Genomic DNA, 24,843 nt, shown 5'->3' on the forward strand with positions numbered 1-24,843 from the left:
AAGGAAGCGTTTAATGTTCCTTTTCCATATGAGAATTCCCTCTGCCCTTTTACACAGGAATCAATGAGGTCCTAAATTTTATTTAAGGCATAGCCTTTTTTATGTGTAATTCAGCGTCCTCTTGCTCCAATGTTTTACACTACGATGTTCTCAATTGCAGTCTCCTAAGGGACCCCAGACTAAGGAAGGGTGAGAGATTGCTATTGTTTTGGACACATGATTGTTTTTAAGTGAAGAGCATAGCTCTCACAGACATAGACTCTTGATCCTGACTGAATCTTCAGTATAATGTATATTTGCTCCCATCCCTATTTTTTTGTGGGTCTTATATGCTCATGCCCTATATTTCTTGCCCTGAACGTGAGCTTCCCAGAGATTATTCACCACTGGGAGATACATGGGGCTGGACTAGATGGGACTTTGGTTTGATCCAGCTGCCAGGATCTTCTTAGGTTCCTGTGACCAAAATTCAGGACAAATCCCCGTCGCAACCACCCACCCTCATTGAGTCATGTCAGACTTTGGAGATGCATATTGCAAACATGTTTTTCTCCAGCTCTGCTTCTGCCATTGGAGTCTCAAGAAAGTTGTAGATGAGAAACCTGTAATTATCAAAATTACAGTGATGTATTTTTCTAAAAGCTCGAGATATTTTTGGAGGTTGCCTAAACACCGAGATCAACAACAGCGTAAGGCTATTAATTCTACTGTGCCTGAAAAATAAAGTGGATGCAGAGAACAATTCCTGTCCCTAAGACAGATTGAGTCAAGATTTAGTGCAGTTGAGAGGCAATGTGTGATTGCTGTGTGACTTTTAATATCTCTGAAGCCCTTGTTGAATACCACCCAGACTGGGAAAACCACTGTAACTTTGGTGTTGCAAGAGTTTTCGGCTTCTTTGAATTAGCTGGCCCTGGATGTGAGCAGAACCACTGACAAAGGAGGTGGTGGTGGCATCGACAGAGGGAGATTCCTTCTGTTTCTGCTGCTGCTTCTGTTGCTAATTATGCCCCATGGAGTCTGTGAGAACCTGAAGGCAACATGTCCCTTGAATCTGATTAGAGATCAAAATGAGGCACTCAGTTACTACCGGCCTGGAGACTTCCTCATTAGCGGGATCATATCTCCTAAATATATTATTGAACAGCTTCCATATGTATTTTCCCAGATCCCCTTCACCAGGATTAAGGAGTAAGTAGCAGGAAGTGGGATGCCATATTTCTCTGCCACCATTCCAATGGTTCCTATTTCATAAGGAAAGAGCCCCATCTCAGGACCAGGGAGCCTGTGGCCTTCCAGACTAAGGCTCCCACCATCCCTGGATGCTTTAGTTGAGATTCCTGCATTGTAGGGAGTTGAAATTGATGACTCTTGGGTTACCTTCCAACTCTACAGTCCTGTGATTCTATGACTGTCGTAGCTGGCTTGGGTAGATTGGAGTTGGAGTACAGGAAAAGATTCCCCAATGTCCTATTTCTTTGTTCCCTAGGTCTTCCCTGGTGTAGCTCACTCCTAGTTATGCTGCTCTGCTGCCTTTGGAAGATGGCAACAGAATAATGCAAATGAATCTGAGCAGGATTAAAAGCATGCATGGAATTGTCTCGCCAGCAGGAGGGAGGTGAGGGTGGCACAGAACTCAGGCAATTTCCAAGCTGTCAATATTATATTTTTATTGGACAATTTATATATTGCCCAGTTACTATCATCTCTAAGAAATGCAACTGCAGCTCAACAGCAGACCATACAAAACTATTTCTTACCTGAATTTAAGCTTTCTGCCACCATCCCAAACTCTTTTCCTTTTGTGTTACGTATTTTTAAACTATATGCCTGTGAACAGAGACTGTCTTAAAAATGAAAATTTAGGGTGCTCTGGGTCACTTTTTTTGGCAGAAGAGCAGGGGGGAAATATGCTTTAAATAAAATGATACAGTCCAGGGACTCCCTCATCACTGAAGTCAGATCACCACAATATGAACAAGAACTATTCAGCTTTTTCACACACACCTGCGGCATGGTTCTATGCTTCTGCAATAGAGCATGCATCTCCATTTTTTTCTTGCATAATGGACATACAGACCACTATTTGCTTTCATTATTTGAAGTGGCAGTTAAGAGCTGGGATAGTGCAGTTGGTGGAGCATGAGACTCTTAATCTCAGGGTTGGGCAAAAGATCCATGCATTGCAGAGAGTTGGACCAGATGACCCTCGTGGTCCCTTGCAACTCTCAAATTCTAAGATTCTGTGACATCTCCTAACTGATCTATTTATTGCAGCACAAAAACATGGTACAAGTGGCACGCCTTGTCCTTCATGTTCACCGTGCAAAAGGTCAACCAGCACCTCAAGCTCTTGCCCAACATCTCCTTGGCCTACAACCTCTATGAGAACTATTTCAATGCAAGGATGACTTCTGATGCCATGATAGACTTGCTTGCAGGTGGTGGAAGCAATATTCCAAACTATAGCTGTGGAAGATGGAATAACCTTCTGGCTGTTCTTGAACGGGCCAATTCTGTAATCTTGAAAGAGATTTCGGCCATGTCTGGCATCTACAAAATCCCACAGGTATGAAGAGGTGGCCTAGAGAGACAGTGCACATTGTCGGCTGCATAAAATCCCACTTTCTCTTTAGGGCAGTCCAGAAGAGACTTTACGAAGGGCAGGGGGATCCTGAGCTATAGATCATAGAATTGGAGAGTTGGAAGGGACCCTGAGGGTCATCTTGTATGTCTTTTCTTCTCCTGCCCCTCCCAAAAAAACCCCTCAGCCTTCACCAATGTGGCACCTACCAGATGTTTCAAACTAAAACTCCTATCAGTCCCAGCCGGCACATTTTTTGTCAGATATTTCTCAATTCTGGTAAGAAAATGCATTTTTTCTTTATACTGCAAGCAAAAGAAAGCACTTAATCTCTTCCTTTCCTCACTAGATCAGTTATGGCTTTATTGCTCAGGTTCTGGAGGATAAAACTGAGTTTCCCTTTCTCTACCGGGTGGTCCCCAAAGAAGAAACTCAGTACCTGGGGACTGTCAAGTTGCTGCTACATTTTGGATTGATGTGGATTGGCCTCATTGCTCCAAACAATGATGGTGGAGAACGGTTTGTGAGTGCCATGACATACCTTATGATCAAGAATGGAATTTGTGTTGCCTTATCAAAGAGACTAGCAGGAAATTATCCTCAGCAAATAATCAGCCTGAGTGAAGAATTTTACCTCTGGAGACAAGTTGGTGTATTTGTTTTCTATAAAAACACTCGCATGGGATGGTTTCAAATCATCTCATTTCAAAGCATATTTGAGAAAGAATTTGGTGCAAAAGTCTGGATATCAACAGCTTTTCAGGACATCAACTTGAATTGGTCTTTTTCTCCAGATTTCTTCAAGTACATCCATGGTTCTGTCTCCCTTGTGATGAAGAGCAATTTCAGAAGCACCCAGCGTGACTACTGTGAACCAGACCTCTCCCTTCTGAAGCATTTTTGGGAGAAAGTATTTCATTGTTCATATTCAAAACATGTGTTGGCTGTGAGAGGCTGGGCAAGGTGCAGAGAAGGGGACAAACTGCAGACTCTGCCCCAGGAGCCGCTGGAGGGAGCCCTGTCTCAAGACAGCTATGGCACTTATATTAATGTTCACGCTGTGGCTCAGGCCTTACATGCTGCATATTTATCTATATCAAAACAGATGTTGATAAGGGGTGGAGGAGACAGGCTGGAACTTCAAAGGCTACAGCCATGGCAGGTATTTCCTTTCCTTTTTTGCAAACCGCAATCCATTGCCCCTTTTCGCAAATCAAATTTAATTGTGAGAATTGTTTTTTTCCATTTTAAGAGACAAATCTAATTAGTGATGCTCCTGGTGAAAGCCATCCTTTCTGCCCATGCTGATTATCTCAGAACACTCCCCACTCCAATATTGTGCTTCTTCCCTGGTGACCTTAGAAAGAAACAGATTTCTTAGCTGAGGTTGAACGAACGAACGAATGAATGAATAGTTTATTACGGTCATAGACCAGAAGAAAAGAAAAACATAAAAGGCAGCAATAGTTTACAAGGGAGTGATGGTGTCAATTAAAAGTTGTAAAATTATACATAAAAACAATACACATATACACACACACACACATATACATACTCATATATGCACTACAGTATATGTATGGGCTTAAAAAAAGGGGGGGGGGGCTTATCCAGGGGTCAGATCTTTTACTTTTTTACAGCTAATGCCCTCCGCTTGATCGCGGCCGCAGAAAACTTGGCCACTTTCAGTGTTACTTCTGGGTTTTTATCTCCTAGTAGGATTTTCAGCCGCTGAGATTCAGATCGACCTGGAAATTTCTCAACGATAGGGGAGATAAACAGTAACCTGATATCCCCGTAAAGGTCGCAGTGTAACAGCACATGTGAAGCCGTTTCCACCTCCTTCAGACCACATGGGCAAACTCGTTCAGCATAGGGTGTGCCCTCGTATCTGCCCTTTAGTAAGGCAGATGGCAATACATCAAATCTGGTAAGGGTAAACGCCCGCCTATATTTTGCGATTTGTAGGTCCAGCAAATATGGGGTTAGATTAAACCCTTTCCCATAATCTTGGATAGCTGGATATTTATCTATCTTGCTCATATGGTCCTGAAGCTCTACATCTCCTATTCGCTGGCTCACCATCATTTTAGCCTTTTCAAAACCTGAGGCTATGAGTTCTTGTGGGGAAAGCCCCAGGCCCCTCAATTTTTCATAAAGCGACAATCTCCATTTAGACTGGAATGGGTCTAGTAGAGTCAATGGAGCCACTCCCACTGGGAAAAATATGAGTTTTAGCCAGAAGTGAATCTTCAAGATCCATATCCTGGCATTAATAGGGAGTTGGCCAACCTCCAGCCTAATGGCAGTGTTAGAGACACAGGTAGGTAACCCTAGTAGGGAACGATAAAATTTAGTTTGTACAGATTCCAGGGACTTGAGTTTTTGACAATTAAATATCTGGGTGCCATACATCAATTGTGGAAGTATTTTTGCAACAAAGACCTGGGAGGCAGCAGGGACATATTGACCTCCTTTTCTGTAAAAGAATCTTATAATAGCTCTGGAAGATCTTTGCGCATTTACAATGGAATTCTTAATCTGATGGCACCAGGATCCCTTCTCATCAAAAATTATTCCAAGATATCTAAAAGATGTTACTTGCTCAATAGGTTGGTTATTAATTTTCCATTTATGTCGGAGTTTTCTCTTGGAGAACACCATAATTTTTGATTTAGTGTAATTTACTATTAGGTGTTCAGCTTCGCAATACTCTGTAAGAGCTCGTAAAAGCTTTCTTAGACCCACACAAGAGAAGGAAATAAGTGCCACATCATCCGCGTACAAAAGGATCGGGATTGGTGTATTATTTAGATTTGGGGAATGAGTGCTTGCTTCCTCCATCTTTCCGACTAAGGAGTTTATATAGAAGTTAAAAAGAATAGGAGCAAGAACACAGCCTTGCTTGACACCATGGGAACTTTGGATTTCCTTTGATAGGTTCCCATAACGGTCGCATCTAACACGGATCCGAGTGTTTTCATGTAGTCTACGGATAAGAAGCAAAAGACGTCTATCGATGTTTGTGACATTTAGTTTTTCCCAAAGTCTGTGCCGGGGTATCGAGTCGAAGGCTGATTTAAAATCTATAAAGGCTACATAGAGAGAGCCTCCTTTCTTTGAGGTGTATTTCTCCACTAGATGTTGCAATACCAATCCTTGGTCTAGAGTTGATCTATGTGCCCTGAAACCAGCCTGGGCTTCCTTTAGGATGTGCTCCTGTTCCAGCCAGTCCGCAAACTTTTCACGTAAGTGAGTTGCATAAAGTTTGCTGATGATGCTTAAGAGACTGATTGGTCTGTAATTGGCTGGATCAAGTTTACAGCCTTTCTTGAATATGGGAACGATGATTGCCAATCCCCAGTCCTCTGGTATTATTGCTGTTTGATCTATGCTGGTGAAAAGGGTGGCAAGGACTGGGGCCCACCAGTCAATATTGGCTTTGAGAAGTTCAGGAGAGATGTTATCTGCTCCCGGGGCTTTTCTGTGTTTGAGTGCCTGAATAAGCCTCCTAATCTCCGCGACCGACACCGGAGGCCACTCATCACCTGCCGCACACTGTATTAGTGGCTGAGTCAAAGGCAGAGCTGAATATGAAGATTGGAAAAATGCCTCCCAAGTCCCTGCAGGTATAGTATACTCCACTTCTGAGGAAGTGGGTCGCACTCCATTTGCTACCAGTCTCCAGAAGGTGGCCGAATCTCTCTCTCTGGATGCATCTATTAGGCATTTCCATTCTCTTTTCTGTGCCAGGAGTTTTTTGTTTTTGATCAAAATTTTATAATTCCGTTTATCTTCAAACCAGCCCGTGGGGAGTTGGGGTAAATTGGCAGATCTATAATTCTTGTATTTTTTCAATAAATTTAGCTTCATATCCTGACATTCTTGATCAAACCAGGGTTTGGAGTTTTTATATACTGAGGATTGCCTACTTGGCCTGTTCCTTTTTTCCTTCAGGGGATCTTGAAGGAGTAGAATTAACTCCTGAAATAAATTTATCTTTAATTCATGGCTTGAGGAAGTTATAAGGTTTTCTCTCTTAATGAGGAATTCCTTTGAGCATAGCCTACTTGAAATTTCCTTATGCAGTTCATCTGTCCATCTAATGCGCGAATATCTGAGCTCCAAAGCTGTAGGGCTCGAATGCTCGATTTTTTCAGCGCAGGATAAATCCTTTCCCGCATCTACGAGTGCACTTAATGGCAGATGATCACTGTCTAAGCGCTCCTCCACTTTACATTCCAGAACTTTGTTTTGAAGATCATACGACACGATTATATAATCAATTGTGGAGGCGCCATTGTTAGATATAAATGTGAATTCTCCGACCTTCTCCCCCTCTGTACGGCCATTTAATATAACCAGGTCCAACTTATTGACCAAGTGTAGTAGGCATAAGCCGGCATAATTGCAGCCTTTATCCTTTGAGATTCTAGCTGGTATTGGATGGGTTTCCTCTATAATGGGGACTGTTTCGTGGAAATGGGCAAACAAAGCCTCATCAGATTGTCCAGTTCTGGCATTTAGGTCGCCTGCCACCACTACAGAGGCATCAGGAAATTGATTTAGTAGTTTGTCAAGATACTGTTCTAACTGAACCCAAGTATTTCTTATCAATCTTTTCTCTCTTTGTGGGGGTAGGTATACATTAATCAGCAGCCAGCTGTGGGTTCTCCACTGTACTTGCACAGCTGTGGCCAGATGGTCTAGTGGGTCTAGTTTTTTAAATGTGGCCCTTAGCCTTGTTGAGATTAAAGTAACTAACCCACCTTTAACTCTCCCCCCTCTAGTACTTAAAAGACCTGGGAGGGAGAACGCAGAAAAACCATTTAACTCCACTTCACTTGTGCTCCAGGTCTCCTGAAGAAACGCAATGTCATGTCTCTGGATATATTTAGCAAAAGATTGGTCAGAGACCCTCTTTTGCCAACCTGCAATATTCCAAGTTAGCAAGGCAAGGTTGCACGTTGTCTTGCCAAAAATTGATCTTAGTCAATTTGCCTTTGAAAGATTTTTTGGGCCTATCTTTTTATCTGTTGGTTGGATTTCATTCATTTTGGCAATGTCCATAGATGTATTATCGCCCAGGTACTCAATGGAATCAGTTGAAGGGTGCAGCGTGCTAACGTTAGTGATCAGTACTCCTTTTTTTGGCAAATCTGCCTTGAGGTGTTCTATTTGACTGATACCAAGTTCATCCTCATCCAGGTATCTCATGCTGGTCCAAGAGCGCGTTGTGGTTGTCATAGGGATGGTTTCCTTCTTAGATGGTAGGTTGTTGCTATCCCTTACGCACTGTGTTAAATCTGTTGTTTTCAGGTTTATCTCTGCAGCTGCAGAGGTAATATAAGGGTAGTCTTTCGTGGTTGCCATAGGGATGGTTTCCTTCTTAGATGGTAGATTGTTGCTGTCCCTTACGCACTGTGTTAGATCTGTTGTTAACAGGTTTATCTCCGCAATTGTAGAGGTATTATAAAAGTAATCTTTCATGAGGTCTGTCTTGGCTTTTACAGAGAGGTTCTCTTTCTTCAATTGGTCCGTTGCCGGTTCTTTCTCTCTTACTTTTTCCTGAGCATTCATCTCTGTTAACTTATTTCTAAGGGTCTCCAATCTTCTCAAGATCTCAGATTGGGCAAAGAAAGGCAACAATCCAAACTGGTTTATTAATGCCTTTTCTTCTGGGTAGAAGTTATCCATCCCCTCATTAGGCAATCTCATCTCCTGTCTTGGTTTCAAAGGCCCTTGCTCAGTATGTTCCAGTTTGTCTTTTGAGTGTCCTTTCTCCTCCTTTGGTTTACAAGTAAATCTTATCTCAGCTGTCGTAAACTCATCAGGGAACAATTTCAAACATGTGCTGTTTTCGAAGAATCTTGTTACCGTTATCCTTTTCTTTGACAGCAGATGTCTTGATCTATATATATATTTAGCCAAGTTTTGATCTTTGAAGGAGGCAATCACTCGCAGAGAATATCCATTGTAGAATATGAAATCTACTGAGGTAATGTCATTTAATTTTATCTTCCCTGGTAGCATATCATCTAAAATATTCACAAAATGCACCGAGCGTTCTTCCTGTGTAAGGAAGCCCTTTGGCTTCGGGTAGTTAAGAAAAGCTAACTTCCTATCTGCCAACATCAGTTTCCATCCTTTATCCTGGGGCAAGTCTTGCCCTGCTACTGGCTCATCTTGAAATCTGCCATAATCAATAGTATGGGGTGAGTCTTCTTTAATATTTATGGATCCTTGGGGTTTCAGCATAGGGCACCCGGGTAGTGATTCCGTTTCCTCACTTGTTTTATTAGGCAGCAATGATGTTTCTTTCAAAGACTTCAGCTGGATCTTTTTTCCTGGATCCACACTGTTGTTCTCTCTGCTGCCATGTGTAGCAGGTTTATTAGAGTTTGTTTTTGATTTTGTTGGAATCAGCTTATATAGTCTTTTCCAGCATACTTTGCATGCACGTCGGTTTGTAACAGATTTCCTTGCAGTTTTTATGTTCTTACTTTTCTTTTTAGTTTCAGCTTTCTTCTTATGGGATCTCTTACTAATGCCTCGCTTCTTTTGAGCTGAGGTTGAATTCTCCTCCTCTCCTCCTCTGTCTCTGCTGGGCCTTGAAGTTGCCCATCAACAGTTGAACACAGACTGAGCAGGCATACAGACCTCCTGGTTACAGTCTTCTCCATTATGGTGAGATGTACTGTATTTTATTTTTCTATATTGGTTAGACTTAAAAACTTTTTTTTTGGAAGGGAGGTACTTTGTATTGATCATTTTCTGTATTGCACCTTATTATTTTATATGAAATTGTATATAAATGTTCTAATAAAAACAGAATGCTTGAATAGGGCTGATAAGATGAGGTGTCCACCAACCCCAGTTGAGCAGGACTATGATATACACAATGTTTTCATGGTTTCTTAACACTGGTGTTTCCCCTGTCATTCCAGCTTCACCTTTTCTTAAAAGAGATCCGGTGTTTGAATACTTCCAGGGGTGGACTATGTTTGGATGAGAATGGGGAGCTGCCCGCTGTCTTTGATATTGAGAATTGGGTGATGTTTCCTAATCTGTCTCTTGTTCGAGTGAAAATCGGGAGTCTAGAGAGAGAAGCATCTACTGGGATAAAGTTTACTATTAATGCAGAGGTCATTGAGTGGCCCAAGCAGTTTAACAAGGTAGGCAAGGATGGAGCATCCTGTTTCGCCACTTAAGGTGAGACAGGAAGAGCCACTTTGTCCTGCTGCTGCCACTGCTCCTGCCACCAACTACCTGCTCCTCCTGCTGCTACACACACTGCCCATCATCTGCTGGCAGAAAGGCTGCCATTGGTGCCTATTTTAGGCAAGATCACACCAATTTAGGCTGATCTTGTCCCAAATGGCTGTGATCTTGCCCCAAAATCAGTGCTGATGGTGCCAGTGCTTCTCCACAACCTGCGCATGGGTGTGCCGCCAGGGGAGACCTTCTGAAACCTGAAGCAGCAACCACACCTGCTTCATAGCTTGGCTGACTCTGCTTCCATTCTTCCTTGTGCAACTGCTGCAAAATGGCCTTGTAAGTTTGACCAGTTGTGTCTTAACTACCGATTACAAGCTGCCACTGTTGGAAATTCACCCAGGAAGGCCACCAACTTCCCAAGACTCCGGGACGTCTCTCCGGTGGTCCTCCCTGGCTATAAATCTCCCTCAGTCCAGAGAGACCGCTAATAAGCGAGCCCTCCCTCCTGAGAGGAGCACACTCATTTTCTTGCATATCATAGCAGAAGAAAGAGTTAATCGTAGTTCTAAAACTACTTTATTTTACAGTCTATATACAGAGACTTCATCAGCATGTCTGTGCTCTCTGAGCACCAGTACAGAACAGCATCAGAAACGGAAGTGAAACTAACTTCCAACAGTACTCCAACAGTACTGAGACTTCCTGTCTCATGCTCTCAGACACTCACATGATATAAACAACATAGTGCTACTGCTGGAGCAGCACGGATGGATAGAAATCCTAACAGCCACTACCACTCCCTCTTACCACAGGCAGCACAGACATGAAAGGGATCTGGGATGGTCAAGGAAGTACTACAATTCTGGGATACTGAGATAGGACAACTATCCAGATTCAGTTTACTCGGGGAGTGAAGGCAACAGCACCCATCTCTTTCCAGGGCCTGCTTTTTTCTCACCTACAAATGTTATACTCTGTAGAATTCACCCAGCATAGCCATGTGAGAGATGACCCAAATCTTGAAGTGTGGCAAAACTCAGAGTAAGCAGATACACCAAAGAGGTTTCTCTGCCATACTGTTTTGCATCAAGAGTGTTTTCCTTGAAAGAAAAACGGATGGGGTTAGTGGGGCTAGAAATCTTTATGGTTCCTTTTCCAAATCTACGAATACAGTAGAGACAAATACTGCTAACACTTTCCCCTTAATGCACCTCATTCTCTTTATGGTTAGACTGTGCCTCGCTCCAGATGTACTGAAAGCTGTCGCCCTGGATATGCCAAGTTGGTTCTAGAAGGAGAGCCAGTTTGTTGCTATGCTTGTGATTCGTGTGTGGAAGGGACGATCTCCACCCAGGAAGGTGGGTGACTCCAGGGGAGAAGGCATGCCTTGGGAGAATCAAAGGAGGGTGGAGAGTTACCCAGAGACATTTTGTGTGAAGATTCTAAAGACACTTTTGAATCTAGGTCTTTTGTTGACTTCTCCATTGTTCAATGTCTTCAGATTGGGCCACAGTGATCCATGCGACGGTCACCTCCAGGCTTGATGATTGTAACTCGTTCTACGCGGGGCTGCCCTTGAAACTGACCCAGAAACTCCAGCGGGTGCAGAATGCCGCGGCGAGGCTCCTTACAGGGTCCTTACCGTGGGATCACATTCATCCAGTGCTTTAGCAACTGGCTCCTGGTGGAGTACAGGGTCAGGTTTAAGGTGATGGTTTTGACCTTTAAAGTCCTATGCGGCCTAGGACCCACAAACCTATGGGACCACCTCTCCTGGTATGCCCCGCGGTGGACCTTAAGGTCCACAAATGACAACATTTTGGAGGTCCCAAGTCGCAAGGTGGTTAGATTGGTCTCAGCTAGGGCCAGGGCCTTGTCAGTACTGGCCCCAACTTGGTGGAACGCTCTGTCACAAGAGACTAGGGCCCTGCAGTACTTGACATCTTTCTGCAGGGCCTGCAAAACAGAGCTGTTCCGCCTGGCCTTTGGTTTGGACTCAGTCTGACCCTTATGTTTCCCTCCCCTTATGGTTTTCATCTATGGGCTACTTTTAAAATGAGGCTGCATTTTAAATTGTATTTTAACCTGTATTTTAAATTGGTCCCCCCCCCCCATTATGTTTTTATAGTAATTTTACTGGTGTTAGCCACCCTGAGCCCAGCTCTGGCCAGGGAGGGCAGGGTATAAATAAAATTTATTATTATTATTATTATTATTATTATTATTATTATTATTATTATTATTAAATCCAGGAATTGAGCTGGAGGAAATTATTTAAAAATAAGTATTACCTCTCAGCTTTATCCAACATCATAAGGTTGTTTTGGAAACCAGAATGAGAAATATCTCAAGCTCCAACTCCTTGCAGGAAAGGCAGGATAAATGTGCAGACCTTCAATAACTAACATTTTCATTGCTTTCCCTATTACACATTCTTATTTCCTTACCTCCCCAACATCAGCATCTGAGCCCAAATCAACTCTTTTTCACCTCCTCAGATGCAGAACATTGCACCAAGTGTCCAGAAGATAAGTACTCAAACAATGACCGAGATAAATGTGTTCCCAAGATTATCATTTTCCTATCACATAAAGAACACTTGGGGATTCTCCTGGCTTGCTTTGCTCTATTCCTGTCGTTAGCCACGGTTATTGTGTTAGGAGTCTTCATTAAAAACAAGGACACTGCTATAGTCAAAGCCAACAACCAGGATCTCTCCTACATTCTCCTTGCCTCCCTCCTGCTTTCCTCTTTGTTCTCCTTCTTGTTCATTGGCCAGCCAAAGAAGGTGACCTGCCTTCTCCGACAAACAGCCTTCTGCATAATCTTCTCAGTTGTCGTCTCTTCTGTGTTAGCTAAAACCATCACTGTGGTGCTGGCCTTCCTGGCCACAAAACCAGGGAACAAGGTGAAAAGATGGCTGGGGAAGAGTTTGGCCAACTCCATTATCATTTCCTGCTCTAGTCTTCAAGTTGTCATCTGCACCATCTGGTTGGGAATTTCTCCTCCATTCCCAGATTCTGAAACGCATTCTCAGACTAGACAGATAGTCCTGCAATGCAATGAAGGGTCTGTTTCCATGTTCTATATTGCCCTTGGCTACATGGGCTTTGTGGCTGCCATCTGTTTCACAGTGGCTTTCCTAGCCAGGAAGCTTCCCGGGTCCTTCAATGAGGCCAAGCTGATCACCTTCAGCATGCTGGTCTTCTGCAGTGTTTTGGGTGTCCTTTGTGCCCACCTATGTGAGCACAAAGGGGAAATACATGGTAGCCGTGCAGGTCTTCTCTATCTTAGCCTCCAGTGCTGGGCTTCTGGGCTGTATCTTCATCCCCAAGTGCTACATTATTCTACACAGGCCTGATATGAATACAAAGGCATATTTAACAATAAAACCAAAGTAAAAATCTGATGCTGAAACAGTTTTTTTAAAGTCTTTAAACAAGTGCAAGGTTCCCTAGAATTCTCAATTATGTGAGATGGTTCCACAGGAGAAATTATATATCTGCCTATTGTCATTAACAGTTCTGCACACGGTATAAGAACTCCAGAGGAGTCGGGAAGCAGCCAACAAGAGAGAGGCTTGCATTCTTCCCAGACAGTAGTTTATCAATTCTCCATTGCTGTGAGAAGGACAGGAATGCAGTGTGTGCTAGAGAGAAACTGACTCCCTCAAGTGACACAGGCAATGTCAGAATGCGGGAGTGGGTAAAGCAGTTCCACACCGGAAGGAGAGTTAATTCATCCAAGGAGCAGACGTATGGGAAAGATCTTAGACAGAAAACAAACCTGGAAACGGAAAGGGCATATGTTCCAGATATTCTGCCATACCCGGAATCACTCCCCAGAAGGGTCATATGATTCATAAGTCAGATGTGTGGATAGGTGTCCGAGCCTGAGTGCTTGTATTGCAATAAATCTTCAAGCTTATTACAACTTGTGTGTTGTGTTATCAACATGGCAGCCTGGCTTCTGACACATATTTTCCTGGTACTGAATCTCAGATAATCTACTTTAAAAGTGTAGCCTGAAGTATTAAAAATTAAAAATTAAAAAGACATTGTTTAGGTAATTACTCTTTAGTAATGCACTAAAGCACGCATGTAACTGATCAGCAATAATGACTACACTCATGAAATGTACCTTACCCTTCCCTGATCATATGTGTATGTAACAATTATTAGGGAAGATGGAAGATAGCTGTATTCATAGGAAAAATGGATTCCTCCCAAGTGTGGAAAGTCGACTGCAATTCCAGCTGTAGCTTCCATGTGCTTTGAGTACCTAATCTGGATATATATTTAATGTCCTGTAGGTGAGGAGATGTGATTTGGGCTGGCCAAAACTGTTTTACTCAAAAATAGATAAACATCATTTAAATCTAATTCTGAAATATCTTTTGGTTGCATTTTATCCCCCCCCCCAAGAAACAGTCATTACCCTAGATCTCACATTTTCTATCCCCAGGAACCACCTGAAATGGCTGAACATTACTGGGGTCCACATTTGCAAATTGCTAAATTATTCATCCTGTGTTTTCCTTGTGACAAATGACACTGCTTTCTTCAATTATTTCCTGTCCTAACTCAAAATGCTGGCTTTGATCTATAAGGCTTTATAAGGGACATTCTATTTTACATCAGTATTACTGGGTGGGAGAGGAGGCGCTTTTTCGTAAGGGTATATTTTTCTTCAGTAATCTTCTGTCCACATTTGCTAATCTCCCCTGCCCACTGGATCATTGGAAAGTTTTGGCGGAAAGAGCCACACAAATAATTCATGGTTCATGGCAGAGCCAAGTCTTTCCCTTATCATTATGGAAATAATGGTGATTTGGCTCTCTAATTCTGCCAAAACTCAAGGGATTTCTCTGAAGATCACATTTGATGAGACCAGTAACAGAAACAGCAGAATCAGGAATAACTGTACACAATTTTTTCTGCATCCTGCCTGAAAATATGTTGATTCTGCACTCTACTGAGAGCATGAACTGGGGTTTGAGGCAGGCAGGGATGCTGTGAGCTTGAAGCTTAATATCAACCGCATTGGATGAGAAGCCCTTAGATGAACTCCATCTGTATTAACAAAGTCCCTCTTGCAGCTTTGGTCTTGAAAGAGGGTTTTGGCGATTCTGAAGAGAAGAGCCACTAATAGACTGGGTGACAGCAGCACGTTTGCCCATCAAAATGTTGCTTCTGCTGCTGCTCAGTACAGCCTATGGGATGTTGAAGCGAAAATGCCCCTTGAATTTAGTGAGAGATAGATATGATCCCTGGGACTATTATAGAGCAGGAGACCATCTCATCGGTGGGATTATCCCCACACTAAGTGGAGCATCCTGGCGAGGCTCTTTCTCCCAGGATCCTTTTATCCACATATCTCCGTAAGTAAATTATGTGGGGATGGGTTTAATGGTACTCAAGCTGTAATCTAATGCTTTAAGACTCTTGAAAAGAGACAATGGGCATTCCTTGCATCAGCCCCTGCTAAATCCCAGATTCTTCGTATATCTCCATTTACAGTAGGGATGTGATTCTGGAATGGAGCAGTTTGAACACTCCAGCACCATGCAATGAGCCTAGTTTCACCAGCTGGTGAGGTTCAATTCAGACAATAATCTATGACCCATAAGAATTGTATGCTGATGTATGTGTGTGAATCCCCTCAATATCTGTTTTATTTGATTTTATATTGTTGTTCTTTCAGATTTAAGCTGTACTTTCATTTTAATGAATCTTGCTTTCATTTATTTTATTTATGTACTAGCACTTTGATGTACTTTCGAACTGCTAGGTTGGCAGGAGCAGGGACTGAGCAATGGGAGCTCACCCCATCACGGAGATTCGAACCGCCGACCTTCTGATCGGCAAGTCCTAGGCTCCGTGGTTTAAACCACAGTGCCACCCACATCCCTAACAAAACCCAATACATATCCATATAAAGAGATTTCTCTAAATCTCGAGACTTCCCCCCCCATCCCCTCCATGGGTTCTAATGTTGACGTTTTCAACTGCATATTATGCCATAGTCTGTCCATAGTATTTGTAACATTACAAGTGAGATTAAAATCCTGCTAATGTTTTTGTCTGCTTACAGGGGTCTCCTAAATAGACTATAAATCCCCCCCATTCTTTTTTGAAGTTTTCGTCTTCTTGGTCCCTGAGCTTTCCGGTCAGTTTTGCCATTTCGGCATAGTCTAACAGCTTGATCTGCCATTCCTCTCTGATAGGAACTTTGTCTCCTTTCCATCTCTGGGCTAATGGCATCCGTGCTGCTGTTGTCGCATACATGTAGTCTTTTCTGTTCCTTTGGATCTTGCTTTTGAATTGTACACTGTGCACACCACTTAGAGGTTCTCACACACCTACACACATCTAAACACACACACACACACACACACACCTGCCTATTAAAGGTTATCTTCCTCCTTGGATTGCAGCCATTTAATAGGGGAAGGGGAAGTAACCTGCTACAGCCCACTTTGACAGGGAAACACTTACCGGGTCTCCCATGGCAACGGTTGTTTATATCACTGATTCTTTGAACCCAGCTCTTTAAAAAGTGTTGATTTGCATGACCTATTCCTTGCTGCTTCAAAGTTCGGGTGTCAATTGCCCTCTAAGTAGCTAAAGATTGAGCCACCCCCCTCTCTGCTTAGTGGTAGCAGGAGCTCATGGGGTACCAGGCACTCACACAGGGTGTGCTGTCCTTTGGAAAATGGAGGCACAGCAGAGACTATTGTGGCTTTAAGAAAAATGGTTTATTCACATATTTACACCATCAATCTGCATGGAGGGAGTTCATGGTCCTTTCAAGAGGGGCTTGTACCCCACCTTAGTCCTGGAGCCCAAAGCATCTCTGCTAGCCAACCTCTCCCAAAGATGGATCCCAGCCTTTCTTCCTCCTTCTTCCTCCCAGCAACCTTTCCCCCAAAACTCCTCCTTCCCTTCTTCACAGCCTGTTACCCTGGCAAGCTCAAATCCTAAATACCATCTCTCTGCTCACACCTCAGGTAAAGTTCTCTTGCGCTGCCAATGTCCCGCAATAGCCATCTATTGTTCCTTGATGTTCCTAGCTCGGCCAGGCTGTTTTGCATAGGCCAGCCCAGGAAATCCTCTGCAGCTTGCATTCTCCCTTTGGTTTGGGGCGGCGGCGAAGGGGTTCCCCTTAAAACCTATAGCAATATAAAATGGTGAGGCAAAAAAATTCCTCTTTAACCAAGGCTTTCGGCTGATTAACATTCTATGACCTTTAAAAAAAATACTGTGGGAGGGGGGACTACTGGTTTGTTTTTGTTTTTAATAGGTATTTTGTGTTCTCATGTTGTAAACCACCCAGTGATCTTCAAGTGAAGGGTGGTATACAAAAAAATTAATAAAGAAACATTTCACTCAGGGTTGGCAATTGGGATTCTGATTCTGATCAAGCAGGGGCGTTGTTCCTAAAATAAATTCAAGGTGCTTTCACTGTCTAGAAATCATACAGTCATAGAATAGTAGTTGTAAATGCCCTTCGAATGGCAAATTCCCCAAGCCCACTCCCTTTCTGCAATGTACATCATGGCAGTGCAATGTAGTGGCTAGAGTTTTGGGATTTCGACTGAGGAGATGTATGTGCACATCAGCACTCAGCAACGAAGTCTTTGGCTCTCCTGTGGCTTCTCTTACATCAAAGAGTTATTATCAGGGTCAAATGGGGGCATGAGGTATGGCACATATGTGCTGCCTTGAGCAAGTTGTTGTTGTTTAGTCGTTTAGTCGTGTCCGACTCTTCATGACCCCATGGACCAGAGCACGCCAGGCACTCCTGTCTTCCACTGCCTCCCGCAGTTTGGTCAGACTCATGTTTGTAGCTTCGAGAACACTTTCCAACCATCTGTTGTCCCCTTCTCCTTGTGCCCTCCATCTTTCCCAACATCAGGGTCATTTCCAGGGAGTCTTCTCTTCTCATGAGGTGGCCAAAGTCTTGGAGCCTCAGCTTCACGATCTGTCCTTCCACTGAGCACTCAGGGCTGATTTCCTTCAGAATGGAGAGGTTTGATCTTCTTGCAGTCCATGGGAGAACACTGTCCAACCATCTCGTCCTCTGTCGTCCCCTTCTTCTTGTGCCCTCCATCTTTCCCAGCATCAGGGTCTTGAGCAAGAGGAGACTGCAAATGTGATGGGTCACTTGGATGAATGGCCATCAGCAATTCCTGTCTTACAGGGGGTTGGCCTAGACTTTGGGGTCCCTGCCACCTCATCCATTTTCTGATTCTATGATTGTCACATATATTATTAAATATAGGGTGACGTGTGAGATGTATGTTTTGTTGCAGAGAAGAACAAACAATTTTACTCCACAATCTGGCCTTCCTGCTCGCCATCCACGAGATCAACCAGAATCCCAGGCTCTTACCCAACATCACCCTGGGCTACAATATCTTTGAGAACTATCACAATACAAGAATCACATACGACGCCATGGTAGAGCTGCTTTATACCGGTCATGCAAGTATTCCAAACTACAGGTGTGGAAGGCAGAATAACCTGCTGGCTGTTTTAGATGGTGCAGACTCTGAAATCTCTCTCCATATTTTGAACATGTTGGGCATCTACAAAATCCCACAGGTGTGAATTGGGGAGCAGTCTAATTTCACTTTGCTTTAAAATGTTAAAGTTTGTCTGTCTGAGGGAGAAAGTTTCTGTTAGTAGCAATCTTCCTTCCTTCCTTCCTTCCTTCCTTCCTTCCTTCCTTCCTTCCTTCCTTCCTTCCTTCCTCCTGTCCATCTGGACTGACAGAATCTTATGTTATGGAGAGGAGACCTGTATTTCAGGAAATTCAAACAAAGCCAAGCAAAACACTTTTCTTTTCTGTTCCCATCCAGGTTAGTTATGGGTTTGTCTCCCATGACATCAATGATAAAACTCAGTTCCCTTTTTTCTACCGGATGCTCCCCAAAGATGACCACCAATACACAGGGATTGTCAAGTTGCTCCTGCATTTCAGATGGACGTGGATCGGTCTCTTTGCTCCAGACAATGACAATGGAGAAAGGTTCGTGAGGTCCTTGACCCCTATGCTCACCTCGAATGGGATTTGTGCTGCCGTCTCATACAGAATCCCAGAAATGACTCAGTATGAAGTGAAAATTGATGTTGATTCATTTCTCACATGGAGACAAGTCAATGTATTTGTTCACTATGCAGAGACTCGTTCTTTCTTCAGTGGAATATTCTTTATAAATCAAATACTCACATTGTGGCTACAGTCCACTGAGGGGAAAGTCTGGATCACAACTGCTTTGTGGGACATCACCCCAACGTTGTCTGACTGGAGATTACAACTCCAGCACCGCCACTGTTTCTTTTCCTTCTTAATTCAGACAGAGGTTGCCCTAAAACATGACAATTTTGACTTCAGTCGCTTAGTTCCTTACTGGCGGACAATATTTGATTGTTTCTTTTCAAAGCACTTGTTTTCTGCGAAAGAACGTCTCAGATGTGACCAAAAAGGGGAATTGCCCCTGGATATCCTTGTGCAGAGTCTTTCTCCAGACAACTACAACATCTATAGCAGTGTGTATGTTGTGGCACATGCCTTAAATACTGCTTACTCATCCAGATCCAAGCAGGTGGCAATGATGGGTGGAGGAGACGGGCAGAGGCTTCAGAGGCTACAGCCATGGCAGGTATTCCTTTTTCCATCACTGATAGTACTAATGAACTGTGCAAACGTGTTCTATCATTATTCAGAACAGGCTTTGTGGAGATCCCACAACCACTCTCCACTTCTTCAATATTTATGCATTTTGAAAGGGTATCTCACCAATCAGGGCTTGTTTGTTTTTTGCGGGTTGGGGTGGCATTGCTACAGAAAAAGCAACAACTTTTTCTTATATTTCTAACCCATGGTGGAGGAAGTTCTAAGGCGGCCAAATTTAACGTGTGTGTGTATTAAAGCGATGAAAGGGAAAGGGGGGAAAAGAGGAAGAAGGAAAGTGCAAGAAAGACTCTCCTCCCTGAAAGAGAGGGGAGGGGTTGTGGTCGGGAGCCCGAGCTCCGCCTAGCAGGGGGCGTAGCCCACTGCCTTCAGCTCACCTGGCTGGCGCTCACGCCCCCTCGGTGGGCCACCCAACCAGGTGCCGCAGAGGGGGCGTGTTCAGCAGCCTTTTGCTGCAGCGACAGCCTTTCCCCGGCCTCATTCTCCGTCGTCGCCTCTTCGGGAAGTCACCCACCCTCCACTCCCTTTTAGTCAGGGCTTAGGTTTTTTGGCCTTGCTATGGACCTTAGGTTGGTCGCCCCGGTTGCATGGGGGGCCTGGTAGGAGTTTTTCCACTTGGCACTAGGCTATTTGGTTTTTTCGCCTACCTCGTAGCAATCGTCACAACTTTTTGCGGTATTGGTGGGTAGGTTAGGCATTGGAATAATGTGCTGTGGTGTGTCGAAGTGCTAGGTGTGGCCATCGCCTATGCCTTCAATTTTTTAGGGGTATTCCGTTAAAGGAATCTGGGGGTCGTGTATCCGTCCGATGCCTGCTTGGCGGGAGGCCTTGGCACGACCCTCGGTGACAACAGGGGTGAGCCTAGAGTCGGATCAGCATCGACAGGCTCCACCTACTGGTTGAATAACCCATCGTCCAATGCCTAAGCCAATACCTTTTCCATTGCTGTAACCAATAAAGTTGTGGCCTTTTCTTGCCCATTAACCATATATCACGTGTCCTTGTGTCTTTATTTCACCACACGGGGGTCGGGTCCTCGAACCACAATTACAATAAGAAATATATAATATGATACAGGAACTATAATCAGTTACATTTCATAGAATCTTAGAGTTGGAAAGGATCCAAGGGCTATCTAGTCTAACCCCTTGCAATGCAGGAATAATTCCCATACATTGTTATATAGATATATGAAAAATATATGAAGCTGGGATACAACACCAAACTTTGGAAAAAGAAACCGCATTTGCTGTTATGGAACATATATTAAGGTTTATTTGATTTTTTTGGCTGTATGCAGGGATGTAAAGGGGAAGCTTATGGATGATAATATCACTAAATACTGGGGGAGTCATCTAGAGACTGATTAAGATTATGAGTAGGAACAGGGGATCATCATGGACATATCTTATAAGGAGAGCAGGAAGCCAGTTTTGGAATTAAATTACATTGTATTAAATTGAAGCAATCCGGCAAGATTTGTAATCAATAGGAAAATTGATAAAAAATAAGAAGTGGAAAATGTGGCAAGAATCACAGGGTAACAGTGGGGGAATCGAGCAGGTGCCACAACCAGCGGGTGCTTTCCCCACTAAGCCCAGAAAGCAAGCAAGCAAAAGGGAGATAAAGAGAAGAGAGGGGAAGGGGCTGTCCATTCAAGCAGCAGGAGGAGTGGAGTGAGCTTTTGAGGCAGAATTGGTTTATCTGGTGATCCAGTGCAGAAAAGCCTCCATGGCCGCCTCCCCAGAGTCAGAAGAGTTTTGTTTCTCTGACAACACCAGCAATAAGCAGGAAGAACAACCAGGGATGGTCGGAATCCGGTGCTAAAAGCTTGATCTCTGGAACCGTTGTGCAAGATTTGGTTACAATCAGAGCAAAGGAACATAATTTCCAATAAAAGAACCTCACGTTTCGTCCCATCCCCTAATGGGAAACACTGAAGTGATGTTCTTTTTATCCATGTGTCGTTCTAGTTCCACTCATTTCTGAGGAACTTTGGATCTTACAACGCCACCATGGATGGGGATGGGGAGTTGGCCACCAACTTTGATATTTTTACCAGGGTGGTGTGGCCCAACACTTCTGTGGCTTCTGTGAAAATTGGGAGTCTCAAGCAGCAAGCACCTCCAGACAAAAGCTTCAGCATTGACGAAGATGCCATTGTGTGGCTTGCACAGCTTGTTCAGGTGAGTCTTCTCTTCTCATGAGGTGGCCAAAGTATTGTTGTTTAGTCGTTTAGTCGTGTCCGACTCTTCATGACCCCATGGACCAGAGCACGCCTGGCACTTCTGTCTTCCACTGCTTCCTGCAGTTTGGTCACACTCATGCTGGTAGCTTTGAGAACACTGTCCAACCATCTCATCCTCTGTCGTCCCCTTCTCCTTGTGCCCTCCATCTTTCCCAACATCAGGGTCTTTTCCACGGAGTCTTCTCTTCTCATGAGGTGGCCAAAGTATTGGAGCCTCAGCTTCAGGATCTGTCCTTCCAGTAAGCACTCAGGACTTATTTCCTTCAGAATGGATAGGTTTGATCTTCTTGCACTTCATGGGACTCTGAAGAGTCTTCTCCAGCACCATAATTCAAAAGCACTTCAGTACACTAGGTGGGTGTTATTTGCAGAAACACCCAGTGAGCCCCTCACCCTACTGCAGTAAATATTAAGGCTCTTCTCATCCTAAATAATTTCATAGAATCAGAGTATTGCACAGCTGGAAGGGATCCTAAGGGTCATCTAGTCCAACTCTCTGCAATGCAGGAATCTCAGCTAAAGCATCCATGACAGATGGCCATCAAACCTCTGCTTTAAAACTGCCAGGGAAAGAGTCCACAACCTCCCAATGGAGACCAGAAAGTTCTTTCTGGTGTTTAATTGGAATCTCCTTCCTTGTAACTGGAAGGCATTGGTTCCGGTCCTACCCTCCGGAGCAGGAGAAAACAAGCTTGCTCCATCTTCCATGTGGCAGTGAAGCTTTGCATCCATCTCATTGCTTAATTTGCCCCAGATTGGACTAGATGCTGATATCAGTTTATTTATTTATTTTTAAAAAAGATATTTATTGCGATTTTTAAAACACCAAACATACAGATTACCATCACCATATGACATACAAGGATATAAAATAGAGTTATAGAATAAAGAAAAAGTAGAAAAGAGAAAAAAAGATACAGATTAGAGTAAATGTTATTCAAAAATCATACTTTCCTAATCTTCAGACTTCCTCACATCTCCCTTCCCTGCGTTCTCATTCATATCGTTACATGCAGCAATTTATTACCTTACTTCCATTCTTATTATATAAATCTCCAATATTATGTTCCAACTTTTGCTTAGTTTTATCATAAAATAAACTACTTAACTCGAACATAATGTTACTTCAAATTACGTCCTTTTCACTTATTTTCATATGTCTTACAATAAGATTACTGCTGCCATGTTTCTTTCGATCGTGCATTCTCCTAGCATTCATACAACTTGTAATGTTTTTGTAAATAGTCTTTAAATTTTTTCCAGTCCTCTTCCACCATCTCTTTTCCCAGGTCTCGAATTCTGCCGGTCATTTCAGCCAACTCCATGTATTCTATCAGTTGCATCTGCCATTCTTCCAGCGTGGGTAAATCTTGGGTCTTCCAATACTTTGCAATGAGTATTCTTGCTGCTGTTGTTGCATACATAAAAAAAGTTTTATCTTTCTTTAACACCCCTTGGCCTACAATGCCCAGAAGGAAGGCCTCTGGTTTCTTAAGGAAGGTATACTTAAATACCTTTTTTAACTCATTATAAATCATTTCCCAGAAGGCCTTGATCCTTGGGCACGTCCACCAGAGGTGAAAGAATGTTCCTTCAGCTTCCTTACATTTCCAGCATTTATTGTCAGGCAAATGATATATTTTTGCCAGCTTGGCTGGGGTCATGTACCACCTGTATATCATTTTCATAATATTTTCTTTCAAGGCATTACATGCCGTAAACCTCACACCGGTGGTCCATAACTTTTCCCAGTCAGCAAACATAATGTTATACCCAATGTCCTGTGCCCATTTTATCATGGCTGATTTGACAGTTTCATCCTGCGTATTCCATTTCAACAGCAAGTTGTGCATTTTTGAAAGTACCTTAGTCTTGGGTTCTAACAGTTCAGTTTCTAATTTCGATTTTTCCACCTGGAAACCTATTTTCTTATCTAGCTTGAAAACCTCTTTAATCTGAGCATAGTGTAACCAATTTTGCACTTTGTCCTTTAGTTTCTCATAACTCTGCAATCTCCAAGTGACTCCTTCTTTCTCTAGTATTTCCCAATATTTCGGCCATTTGGCCTCCATATTGAGTCTTTTCTGGGCCTTAGCTTCCATTGGTGACAACCACCTTGGGGTCTTGTTTTCCAATAAGTCTTTGTATTTTACCCAGACATTAAGCACTGCCCTCCTGACAATATGGCTCTTGAAAGCCTTATGAATTTTTACCTTGTTGTACCACAAGTATGCATGCCATCCAAAAGCATTATTGAACCCTTCCAGATCTAGGACATCAGTGTTCTCAAGGAGAAACCAATCTTTCAACCAGCAGAAAGCTGCAGATTCATAATACAACCTCAAATCTGGCAGGGCAAACCCCCCCTCTCTCCTTAGCGTCAGTTAGTATTTTAAATTTTATTCGGGGCTTTTTGCGCTGCCAGACAAACTTGGAAATATCTCTCTGCCACTTTGTAAAACATTCCACTCTGTCCACAATCTGTAGGGTCTGAAACAGAAACAACATTCTTGGCAATACATTCATCTTAATTGCAGCAATTCGGCCCAACAAGGAAAGTTTTAATCTTGACCAACTTTCTAAGTCCTTTTTAATTTCTGTCCAACACTTTACATAATTGTCCTTAAATAGATTCAAATTTTTAGCAGTCATATTAACCCCTAGGTATTTCACCTTCTTAACAACTGTTAGGTCTGTCTCTTTCTGAAACCTATCTGATTCCTCAGTTGTCAATTTTTTCCCCAAAACCTTTGTCTTTTGCTTGTTTAATTTAAAACCCGCCACCCGACCAAACTCATGAATCAATTCTAAAGCTCTTTTCGTACTAGATTCTGGCTCCTGCAATGTCAAAACCAGATCATCTGCAAAAGCTTTCAATTTGTACTGTTTAGCTCCGACCTGAATCCCTTCAACCAACCGGTCCCCTCTGATCATGTTTAGGAGCACCTCCAGGACCGAAATAAATAACAAAGGGGAGATAGGGCAACCTTGTCGTGTTCCTTTCTCTATCTTAAACTCTTCTGTCACCACATTGTTAACTATCAATTTAGCTTTTTGTTCTGAATAGATTGCCTCTATACCATTTTCAAACCCC

The 24,843-nt window shown here is 43.1% G+C and overlaps 1 protein-coding gene across 1 annotated transcript in view; it reads left to right on the forward strand.

Moving 5' to 3' along the window:
• The window catches only part of LOC308578863 (vomeronasal type-2 receptor 26-like), a gene marked incomplete at both ends in the record, with an annotated part of 39,468 nt that overhangs the window by 8,625 nt on the left and 6,000 nt on the right, over positions 1-24,843 (forward strand). Inside the window, 2 exons of the mRNA XM_081179475.1 lie at positions 9,532-9,759; positions 11,034-11,160. Of these exons, the coding sequence (XP_081035601.1) occupies positions 9,532-9,759; positions 11,034-11,160 (355 nt within the window). The remainder of the gene's footprint in view (positions 1-9,531; positions 9,760-11,033; positions 11,161-24,843) is intronic.

This window comes from Podarcis bocagei (assembly GCF_964188305.1).
Source record: "Podarcis bocagei genome assembly, chromosome: 2".
Lineage (NCBI taxonomy): Eukaryota > Metazoa > Chordata > Lepidosauria > Squamata > Lacertidae > Podarcis > Podarcis bocagei.